The following is a 12437-nucleotide window of genomic DNA, read 5'->3' on the forward strand; positions in this document are numbered from 1 at the left end:
AGACGGCAGCCCACCAGGCTCCTCCGTCCCTGGGATTCTCCAGGCAAGAATACTGGAGTGGGTTGCCATTGCCTTCTCCAATGCATGCATGCATGCTAAGTCGCTTCAGTCGTGTCTGACTCTATGTGGCCCCATAGATAGCAGCTCACCAAGCTCCTCTGTCCACAGGATTCTCTAGGCAAGAATACTGGAGTGGGTTGCCATTTCCTTCTCCAACGTGAGGCGATAGATGGTAACTAAACATTGTGGTGAGCATTTTGCAGTACACATATATCAAATCATTATGCTGTATACATTAAGCTTATTCAATGTTACATGCAATTATAGCTCAATAAAACTGGAAGAAAAAACTGAATTAGTAAAAGATATATGATATTATAAACATGCACTAAAATGAATCAGAATTAATGTGGCCACTGGATGTAAATATGTTGTGAACTATATATGAAATCATAAATAGCACAAAATATGCTGGAATACTGAAAACATTCAGTTGAATAACAGTCTTCTGCATATAGATATTACCTTTAGAAGATGTGCGCTGAGGACTCCAAGACACAAAGTGCTGTATGAAACCCAGGGTTCTCATATTCACTCAAATACTGCATTGTGCCCTGAAGATTTCCTCTAAATCCCCCCTTTCTAAGTCTCCTGGACATCACATTTTCTGCCTGTCCTTCACATAACTAGAAAATTGTCTTGGATTTTCCCAAGTACTGGAGTGACTTTGATAAGGGAACCTGCCTACTATCCATCCTATTTTTATAACTCAATCTGTTTATAAGAATAATTCAAGTTCATCACTGACATTTAGATACTACAAAAAAAATCATTCCTCATGTGCACATGCACAAATATGTTCAATCAAAATAGTGAATATTCTTCTTCAGATCTGTCAATTAAAACAGGATGTGGAAGGAATTTTTTCATGTCTTAATCTGATATTCCATTTGAATGTAAAACTAAACAAAGTGTGCCACTATTTCCTTCATTTACATCCATTATGGCATATACTCTCTGCTGGCATGGTACACTGACGAAAAAATAAGTTCTCAATAGATAACACAGAACTGATGATTAATTGTGAAATGTAATATCCATCTTAATATTTCATAGATATTTTAATGTAAAATTTTATGTGTAATCATAACTACAAAGATATATGCACATACTTTTATCTCCTTTTGTTTTAAAAATAGTAAAATCCAGAAATGGCATCTGTAGGCCCAATTATACTATTTCACATTCAAGAGGGCTCATTGGAAGCATATTTTCAATAACCAACCAGCATTCTCCTTGTAGAATACCATATTTTAAATATTTAAAGTAGAATGAAGCATTTAGGCAAAACAAGGTACCAAGTAAGCCTTTACAGCACTTCCTCAATTATATCCAATATACAAGGAAGTTTTGACCTACTTCTACCAGATACCAATTGCCAAAAACCATTTCCAGAAGATAATTCTGAGCCTTGAAAATATCAAATACTTATTTGCTGAACTCTAGAAATTATACACTCTCCTTTGAAACCCATTCATTATTTTAGGCACAGTTTTAATGGACTTAGTTAACCACTCAGAACTAGATTGAAGTCAGCACATTTTCAGAGGGAAGGCTGGTAGAGACAGCTCCTTCGGCAGCAGGACTGATACTTTGAGAACAGCCACAGTGCTGAAAAGGCCACTCAGCCCATTGCTGAAATGCATCCCTATCAGGTGGCAAATAGCCCGTCTTCGAGTCTGCCAGTTTCTCCCTTCCTAACACTCAGGATTCTCTCCTGGGATCCCCAATCCTCCACCATCAGCCCCCCTATCCCCACAACAGGACAACCAGAACAAGGAAAGCCTGGCTCAGTAAGGGGCTTTCAGAGCCAGGCTAAAGCTCTGCAGCCAGCCTCTGCTGGGTTTTTATCAGTGTCTTACTACACTGATAGTTAAATATATGATCCAATGAGTCTATGATACACATTTTCTTCCACATTTTCACGTTTCTAAAATCAGCATTCTTCTTAAAATAGAACAATAGTGAGTCTCAGTTTAAAAGGCACCATTTTTTAGGGGCACATAAAATAATGACTTAAAACGACTTATAATCAATGGTGCCTTGTGCTGTGTGCTAGGTTGCTTCTGGCATGTCCGACTCTTTGATACCCTATGGACTGTAGCCCTCCAGACTCCTCTGTCCATGGGACTCTCCAGGCAAGAATAGTGGAGTGGGTTGCCTATTCCTTCTCCAGGGGATCTTCCCAACCCAGGGATTGAACCTGTATCTCTTAACATCTCCTGCACTGGCAGGTGGGTTCTTTACCACTAGCACCAACGGTGCCTGAGAATCAATGAAATGAGGTATGTTCAATATCACTCTTTGTTGAAGGGATAGTTTTCAACTGAGAATAAATCGGGTATAACACTAAAGAAAAAAAAAACTTAGCATATATATTTTCTATAGAAAGGCAAACAACTCCAATTATATTCTCTCCCATGTCCCATTTTTAAAAGTGGAAATCAAGTACCAAATTAAATAATTTTAATTACCTTCAAAGCCATCATTATCAATGTCGCCAAGACTGACTATAGATTCCCCGAACCGTGCAGCGTATTTGTCACTTCCAATGAGCTCTGTCTCCATTTCGTTCATTACTGCTCCCTAGATAGAAACAGGGAGAAAGGTGTCATTATAACACTCCCTGACAACTTGACACATGATTTACTATTGTAATTGGATATGGATTTTTTTTCCTAATGCTTCAAACAGGTTGGACAAACTAGTCTGAGCTTTAGTATACACATCTCAGTTCAATTCAATAAATATTTATCAAGTATGTCAATACATATAATATAATGATTAGAGCTCAGAGGACAGAAAAAAATGTCAAACTCATGATCCCTAGCTTTGAAAATCCAATAAATTATTTTGATAATTCAATTGAGCAAATATTTAGTGAGTTCCTAATAAAGGCAATACACTGTACAAAGGATGACTGAGTGAAGAGGACAAGGCAATGAGTGTGTAAGACACTCCCTTCCCCCAGTCAAGGGAAGGCATAGCACAAGCATGTAAATGACTAAGAGGTACTGCTTTGCAATATCAGCAAGCAAGGAGAGCATCCTAACCGTGAGAGCCAGCAGAGGTTTCATGAAGGAGGTGGTTGTCAAGGCGGCACTAAAGAATGGGCAAAGTTTCGATACTTAGGGAAACTAACCAGCAAAATACAAACTGCAAAGAACTTGGCTACCTTGGCTTAGTTGGCTAATGAGCAATATGTGCAAATGAATAAGACAAAAGAGTAAGACCGGAGTTTTACGGGGTGGGACTTTGAATGCCAGGAGAAACCTACTCTCAAGTTAGAAAACTAGACAGAGCTACTGCAAGTTTCTGAGTTGAGGAGTGACATGACTGACTGGCCTTGGGAATAGTTTTCCAGCAGCATTGTAGTAGGAGTTGGTCAACTGCTGTCTCTGATTTTGGAAAGTGAGTTATTAGACACGAAATAATGTTTCAGTGGATTTCCCTGGTGCCTCAGTAGGTAAAGAATCTGCCTGCCAAATGCAGGGGACACAAAAGACCTGGGTTTGATCCCTGGATCAGGAAGATTTCTTGGAGAAGGAAATGGCAACCCACTTCAATATTCTTGCCTGGGAAATCCCATGGACAGAGGAGCACGTAGGGCTATAGTCCATGGGGTCGCAAGAGTCACGGCTTAATGACTAAACCACCACCACCCACAATGTTTTAGGAGGAGTTGTTGCAATAACAGCTGCCAGATCTCTTTCCAAACTCTGATCATGTCACTCCCTTGTATTAAAAACAAACAAACAACAACAACAACAACAAAACCCACACACAACCCATCATAGATCTTTTAACTTCTCAAACAAGTCTGTTCATCATTTCCATAGCACACACATATTCTTCCCTTGTGAAGTGCCCTTCACCTTTTATTTTCCTGCTAAAAAAATTTGATTCTTGTTCTGCTCATAGAGAAATGCCTAATTTAAAGAGCAGAAGGCATTAGAGACTCCAGAGAGGATGAGGAGATAAGACAACACAAGGGCACTGAGTTTCAGGGGGAGAGTTTAAAGAAGTGGTGATCACTCTTCTTCAAGTATTCTCCAGTCACAGAACAGTGACCAAGAGTTCACTCAGGACCCCTGAGAGCTCTTTCAGCAGAAGTAGAAGCCAGCATTCACTCAAGTATCATTCTTTCTTCAGTTCACTCAAAAACAATTACTGAGCACCTAACTCATCCAGGATTCTTTCAAGCCCCGAGGAAACAGTAGTAAATAAAACAGACTATCCCTCTGCACAGTGTCTACGCTCCAGTAAAAGAACAGACAGACAATACTAAAGTGAAAGCGAAGTCGCTCGGTCATGTCTGACTCTTTGCAACTTCATGGACTGTAGCCCACCGGGTTCCTCCGTCCGTGGGATTTTCCAGGCAAGAACACTGGAGTGGGTTGCCATCTCCTTCTCCAGGAGATCTTCCCAGCCCAGGGACTGAACCCAGGTCTCCTGCATTGCAGGCGGATGCTTTACAATCAGCCACAGGGACGTCCAGACAATAGTAAGCCGCACCAATAAACAGCAATAACCTCAGACACGCACATGACACCACCCTCATGGCAGAAAGTGAAGAGGAGCTAGAGAGCCTCTTCATGAAAGTGAAAGAGGAGAGCGAAAAAGCTGGCTTAAAGCTCAACATTCAGAAAACGAAGGTCAAGACATCCAGTTCCATCACTTCATGGCAAATAGATGGGGAAATAATGCAAATAGTGACAGACTGTATTTTCTTGGGCTCAAAAATCATTGCAGATGGTAAATTTAGCCATGAAATTAAAAGACTATTGCTCCTTGGGAGAAAAGCTATGACAAACCCAGACAGCATATTAAAAAGCAGAGACGTTACTTTGCTGACAAAGGTCCATCTAGTCAAAGCTACGGTTTTTCCAGTAGTCATGTATGGAAGTGAAAGTTAGAGCATAAAGAAAGCTGAGTGCTGAAGAACTGATGTTTTTGAGCTGCGGTGTTGGAGAAGACTCTTGAGAGTCCCTTGGACTGCAAGGAGATCCAAACCAGTCAATCCTAAAGGAGATTAGTCCTAAATATTCATTGGAAGGACTGATGCTGAAGCTGAAACTCCAATCCTTTGGCCACCTGATGTGGAGAACTGACTCATTAGAAAAGACCCTGATGCTGAGAAAGACTGAAGACAGGAGGAGAAGGGAGGAGCAGAGGATGAGATGGTTGAATGGCATTACCAACTTGATGGACATGAATTTTGAGCAAGTTCCAGGAGTTGATGATGGACAGGGAAGCCTGGTGTGCTGCATTCCGTGGAGTTGCAAAGAGTCAGACATGACTGAGCGGCTGAACTGAACCACACTGAATGTCAAGCAGTAGCTACTGTCTTTTCACGGTTAGGAACAAGAAGTCGGAAGGCAACAGAGGAAGAATAACTTAGCAGAGGTCTTAAAAGTGGAAATCAATGATGAAATTAACCGCAGTCTTCAATGCCTCTATTGAGTGGTGTAGGAGTGAAGAGCGAACAAGCAGGCAGTCTGATGGAAGGATTCCTCCCTTGCCCTCCAAACAAAGGCACTTCACTTTTATCTGGTTTTCATAGTGGAATTGCTGAAGATTTCAATGGGAAAAATGGTTCTTTATTGCCTTATATGAGGTATCTATACCACTGTTCAAACTGTTCTCAAAAACTTTAGTTGTAAAAAGAAATAAAAGTATGTAAAATGAGGATGAGGCTTCTATTATTAGGGAGACCATTCACTGATAGGAGAATGTGAAATATCTATATAAGAAAAAGTAACTCCTGATTTCACTATTAATGAGATAACAAATGATCACTTCACAGATGATGCTGTTTTACTATTAAATTTAGGTTTATGCCAGTGCATAAATGATTTTCCTGCTCTATATTTGGAATTTTAAGGATCTCTCAGCTTTATAAGACTATTTTCTCTCTTAAATTGCAGGGAGTTTAGTATAGTGCTTAATATGTATGCTTATTAAATGCTCTGAAATCACTGATTAAACAAAATACCTTCCAGAAACAGATTTTATTTTGTTAAATCCCAAATAAAAATACCGTGACTTAAGAAATGAACCAATTTTCTCACAAACCTGTTATTGCTCTTAAATCAAAGATATAGGCCAAGAAGACCCCATTAAGGCCCTATCAATTCTTTCTTTTGATTTGATGCCAAGAAGACAGACTGGCAAGATAAGGCCAGTAGAGTACCCTAAATTGAATTGTCAAGTGGTAAAATTCTACTCCAAAATACCCCTAGAATTGAAAACTCAATCATAAGCAAGTAAACACTTATTTCTACAACTACTACATCTGCTCTGGAATACGTCAGTTTTACATTCTTACCAGGAATATAATCTATATGAATTGTGTGAATTAATATCTTATCAGAACACCTCTTGCTTTCAACTGCTTTCAAATCAAGAAATTAAAAACAGTCCATACTCTATCTTCCATGTCTAGTAGTGCTTTATAATTACCAAATTATATGGGGACATTCCCCATCAAACTAATAGGACATCCACATTTTTAGGGCCATATAAAATCATTCTTTCAAATCAGAGTTGCACAATGCAACTGGAAGAAACTGCAACTCCCTGGGTGAACACATACAAGCTGTGTACAGAGAAACTCCAGACAATTGATCTCGTGCTTTCAAGATATCAAAATGGGGCAACGGCCCATTCATCATGACATCCCATTTCATTTTTAAAGCATCAGTATAATATCACAATTATTACTTTTATCAGTAGAGTAAGCCTAAAAAAATTTATAGTCTCAGAACTTTGGAGTAAGTAGAGCAACAGTTATGATCAAAATCCCATAAACAGCTTCCAATCTGCGTGCAATCAGACTTACGAAACCAGAGTTGATGTACACAAACACTCTTCCTTCTTCCCTGATGGTGCTCTGCATGGGAGCTCCCACGAGTAGGTCTGAGAAGCCATCTGCGTTGAGGTCCACAGCACAGATAGATGCTCCAAAATAAGACCCAAGCTGCTCCAAGGCAAACCAGATCCAGTCATTGAGAAAAAAGCAAGAGTTACTCACCAAAGCCCTCAGCGATACCAAAGTTAGAGACATATTACCTTTTTACCTTTCATTTCATGTAAGATATTTAGTTCTTTTGCATCAATGCTGAATATGTAAGCCTGCAATGGGAAAAAGAATTAGGAAAGATTAGATGTTTCTCACATTAAAAATGTTTCATTCAAAACGTTAATTTTCATAACTTGTAATTGTTCAAATATATTTTTAAAAATTTCTTTTCAGAGTGATACAAAATGTTTAGGGAACCAAGCTCTCAGGAACAATCCTACTGTTCCTTCAGAGAGAACACAGAAAATGTTGTTTGTCTCAATTTTCAAAGTAAGGTTCATGTAATAATGTAACAAAAACTAGAATGCAAAGGAACATTTTGTTCTTTCTAGTCTTACCACAACTGTACCAGGAATGTAGCTGCCTCAATTTCTCTTCAGCTATAAACTTGTTAACCATAAATGTATTCCTTGGAATCTTGAGAAAATTCTATCTCAGAAACAGTTACTCATAAGAAAGAGCCTCCTTTAACTTGTGTAATCTTCCTGAAAGCTTTTCTGCTCAATTTTATCTAAAAGCCACATGACTTTCACCAATCTTACCACTAAATGTACAGTGCTCATCATTTCCAGCTTCACTGCTGAGAAATTTTGCAGTTTGTCTTTTAACTTCTTATTCTCTCATGCAATCTATTTGAACCGTTTTGAAGGAATAAATTTTAAAAATGTAATTCTTACTTTACCAATCTGTTCATGTTGAGGGGCTCCTCCAACTACCTCAGTACTGTGCTGACTGCGAAAATGACCAGCTCCGACTGAATAGCCTTCAAGAAAATGGATGGAGGTGTGAGAATCACCATTTGGAATGGGTGAAATTCATTGTCAGAAATCCACTTACAGAATTAATCATAAATCCATTTGGAATTAAATTTTAAGACTGAATCCAAAATGACTACACCAAATAGAGTCAAACACAACTTAGCAACTAAACCACCACCAATATGGCTTATATTTTTACATCTTAGAAACTGAAGCTAGCACCTTTAAACATGCTTTGTGAGTTTCTGCAGTAGCAAGACATGCTAGTTTCTAAGATTACAGTAGAAACTTTAGTGTAAAATATAATATTTTGAACTTCATGTAAAAAAATCTTCCTAAACTTCAACTTTTCTTGCCCTGAAACCTTGCTATTATGATAAAATTGTATGACTATAGAAAAGGTAAAATATTCTTATTTTATTATGTGATAAAAGACATAAACTGTTAAATTTTTCATAATGCTTCAGCATATCCTTCACCCTTCAACAAGTAAATGCTGAATTGTAAATGAACTTCCTCTGTTTTAAAATAAATTCTTTCTGCTTGAAGAGGGGGAAAATCTTGGTTTTTCTTATTATAATTATTTCTGAGTATAGGCTGTTTACATTTAAGGCAGGTTTAAACAAATCTGTATATCCTAAGAAGCTTTAGGAAAAGCATTCCTTTTACCACGACAAGGGAATTAATGCCAGAAAAAGATCTTAACTTTCTATAAAAATAAGGACTATAGATCATTCTACTGCTGACTTATTAAATAATAATAAGAAGAAGGATAAAAATAGTTATGCTCTGGGGAATATTCTAAGAGCTTCTAAGGCCAAGGTCAATGAGCTGTTTTTGGACGCATACTCTTCACAGTACTACCCATCTGTCCACAATGCTCTCAGTCCCGTTGACTTTCAGCTGGTCCTTAAGGAAACTATATTTACTCATCCACATGATTAAATGAGTTATTCATGTAGAATATTTACAAAAGCTCCCAGGAGATGGCAGGCATTCAATAGATGCTACCTTTATAATAACAAGTTGACTGCATAAAAATATAAGCTTACAAGTGATTTACTGCAAGAGAATAAATTAAACCAGGAGTTCCAACCTAAGAACTATATATGGATGATAATAGTTACATATGTAAAATATTAAGTTAACTAAAGTTTCATAGATTATAGCCTTAAAGAGGCAGTTTCTGAAATGGCTTTTTAGTTACTACTGGCCATTTTGATCTTTTGAGGATATAATTTCCCTTATTTATAATTACTAGTATCTGTAAGGTAGAGATAATTCAAGTCTGTCAATTTTTACAGTACCTAAATAACTTCCAAATTTTACTTGGTTGTGTTTGTCTAAGAAAGCCTTGTATTTATTTGTAGTCATATTGTACACAAAAAGAGAGCCAGTCCAATAGAATGATCCTGGAGCTCCCATCACAATTAAATCCTGTAAGAAAAAGAAAATTTATCATCATTTAAAAGTTTAATCTCGCCACCCAAAACCTCCTCCAGATATACACATTAAATAGTGACAAAAATAATTTTCATAAATTTCTGAATTATAAGCATTTAATGAGTTTAAAAGCATACCCCAAAAAGCCAGAGAAGCTAGTTAGTGAATTTTCATCTAAAATGAGAATCTCAGAGAAGAAATGCTGAAACTCTCACTTCACACTCATTACTGGACTTTACAATCAAAGGCAGAATCATTGAACACTAGAGCAAGCTGTGGGGAAAAAGGCAATATGGTTTCTATTAAAGTAAATCATATCTGGGTAATTCATTAGCGCTCATTACAGAGATAATCATGTGCTGCCAAAGAGTAAAAAATGGACTTAATTTATTTCAATTTGCAAAAAGTCAATGACTAAGTTCCTTAATAATGTTAGCTGGGAAAAATATAACTCAAAAGAAACTGGGACATATTTGATGATAATCATAGGAATTTAGAAAAAGGGAACAGAGGAAAGATTGGAATGAGTAGACATATTTGTCTGGTGAAATATGAAAACTTTCAGCAATTAAATCTATTTGACATTTCTAAATTTCCTAAATGATCCAAACTTTGAAAAAAGAGGTCAATTTAAACATAAAGTAAGGAAGAAAGCATTATTTTTCCATACTAGGCAAAATTTATGGAAATTATTAACCTAAAGTTTGATACAGCCTTGCTACATAGATTTAGAAAGCATTCGTAACTTCATAAGGGGTTACTCGGAGAAAGTGGGAGGTTTAGGAGTTGAGTACAACTGTATATGTGATGGTGTTAGAAAGAAAATAATAGTTTGGGAACATATCTTATTTAAGAGGATATTATCAAGTTCTTAAATCTCCCAATTCTCATACTTCTAATGAAAAAGATTAATGTATATGCTCTGCCCCAATTAGTAACTAAAAATACTATACTTAGATATTTTCAGTGCTTAAATTAACAAATGACTATGGCTATTTTTTGATTTCTGTTAAATTCTTAATGAAAGTAACTTTCTTTAGTGTAGACTTTTAATTGGTCTTGGGTGACACAGCCATCTAAATATTACTATTTTATCAATACATGTGCTGAATATCAAGTGGTAAAAATTAAGTTGTAATATACTCATATTTAAGAGATATATTATCTGACTATTATTCAATCTTTATTTCAAAACATAATATCAGTCTTCTAAGTCTTCAGAAGAATTAAAATTCTATATGTAAACACCTATAGCAACTATTTTTAGACTATTACCTCTGTGTAAAAACTAGATATTCCAGCTTGACATGATGCAAAAGTCTCTCCAAACTGTTTCACAAAATCTAAAATAAAATAGAAAAACAACTAAGATTTCATTTTAAAATAAAGACAAAATCCGCATAATTTTGTTTATTTATAAATCCTTACAAGTATGCCTTTAAGATCTCTTTTACAATAGTATTATTTTAAAAATTAGTTAAGTAGTAAAATTTAATGTCACAAATCTCTTCCATGTTGATCTTCAAAATATCCCTATGAAATAGCAATAGAGATATCTATGCAGTCTCTTTCTCAGGGAAAGAACAAGCAACATACAAAAAGTTGTCAGGGGAGCATCTAAGAGGTAGGATTTATGGCTTCCAGTTCAGGCTTCCATTTAAAATAGGCCTCCTAGATCTTGCCCAGCTGAAAATAACGAAGTCAAGGTTTGCATGGAGATGGAGGGTCTCTTCTCACAAATCCCCCATGAATGTGTGCTTTGTGAAACTTACTATGGGCACAAAGCTTGCTTTTCCTGAAGAACTGACATAAGTAAACAGAGGACCACATCTTTGTTTTGGTTTTGCTAACCAGAAATGCTGAATAAATTGCTAAGTCATTTATAATCACCACTCCTTGTCATGCTTTTTAATTCCTTTTTCTATTTTCCCTGCTTCTATATATTTTTTAAGTTTAATTTTTAGTTGTCTTAGGTTTCTGCCATCATGTTTTTTTTCCCCCTCATAGGATGTGGCTAAGTGTGTGTGTGTGTATATATATATATTTGTAGAAATGCACATTGTCATCCATGGACATCATCAACGCTTGCATAAAGTTACCCAGAAAACACATGAACAAATGTACTGGACCAAAATCGACACCCAAGGAGGCACCAGCATCTAATGAAGGAACCAGCCAGCGGCAGGACAAGACCTGCAGCCCATGAACATTCAAGTGCATCATCTCACACGGATACAACAGCCAGAAGCGGCTGCTGGGTCAGTTAAAAGTGCCAGACATGGGGCCAGCTAGATGGGGACGGATGCTGCAGTTGAAGGGTATCTTTAGCTTGCACCTCTACCAGACTGTCAAAATAGATTTTTTCAGCCTATACAGCTAATTCCTATCATTGCACTTTTGTGCACTTGATTTTGAAGGAAACTGAGATCAGCAAGGGGAAAGGCCTCATCTGGACTGGAGATTATGACTCAGGTTGGCCAGTATACATTATAGAGAGACTGAAGATCTCAAATGACCATGAGGGCCTCCACACTCAATCAGAGAGAAATGTCCCAACTGTGAAATATTTTAAAATGTTAACCATAAACTATTATGAAACATGGGACAATAGCTAGAGGAAGTTTTACTGCAACTAAGAAATTAAAATCCACCTTTTATCTTCTTGGCATTCAAAGACAAATTAGGAACACAGATGATATGACCTCTGCTATGATGTCAAATTCCAGGCATGAAAGAGGCCAGTATTAATAGAATCAATGCAATTTGGCTACATCCTCCAAGTCTTGTCAAGTAATAGAAATTTCCTTTGGACACTGAGGTAATCATTTTGGTTAAAAAAACACTAGAAACTGCCATTCACGTATATTCTTTCTAAAGACACATTTTCAGAATTTTAGTTCTGTTACAGGTATCATTTCTTCAGTGTTCTGTTGACATTCAACTCCAACTGCTTGTCTCAGTTTATGTCCTGGCCCTGTATGCACTAATGCTACCTATGACCTAACATTTTTATGGGAAAGACCTTTCAAACTTACATTAGCAATTTCTTGCAGTTTGAAAGAAAATAAGTGAATTCAAGGGGTCGGGGGGGGGGG

General features: G+C 37.0%; 1 protein-coding gene across 1 annotated transcript in view; it reads right to left on the bottom strand.

Annotated features, from left to right (window-relative positions):
* The window catches only part of ITGA4 (integrin subunit alpha 4), a 95772-nt gene that overhangs the window by 55700 nt on the left and 27635 nt on the right, over positions 1 to 12437 (bottom strand). Inside the window, exons 5-10 of the mRNA XM_069577053.2 lie at positions 10618 to 10685; positions 9207 to 9336; positions 7819 to 7904; positions 7132 to 7194; positions 6902 to 7039; positions 2535 to 2646 (exon numbers count right to left, since the gene is read on the bottom strand). Coding sequence (XP_069433154.1) covers positions 2535 to 2646; positions 6902 to 7039; positions 7132 to 7194; positions 7819 to 7904; positions 9207 to 9336; positions 10618 to 10685 — 597 coding nt within the window. The remainder of the gene's footprint in view (positions 1 to 2534; positions 2647 to 6901; positions 7040 to 7131; positions 7195 to 7818; positions 7905 to 9206; positions 9337 to 10617; positions 10686 to 12437) is intronic.

Source organism: Ovis canadensis, chromosome 2, assembly GCF_042477335.2.
Source record: "Ovis canadensis isolate MfBH-ARS-UI-01 breed Bighorn chromosome 2, ARS-UI_OviCan_v2, whole genome shotgun sequence".
Taxonomy (NCBI): domain Eukaryota; kingdom Metazoa; phylum Chordata; class Mammalia; order Artiodactyla; family Bovidae; genus Ovis; species Ovis canadensis.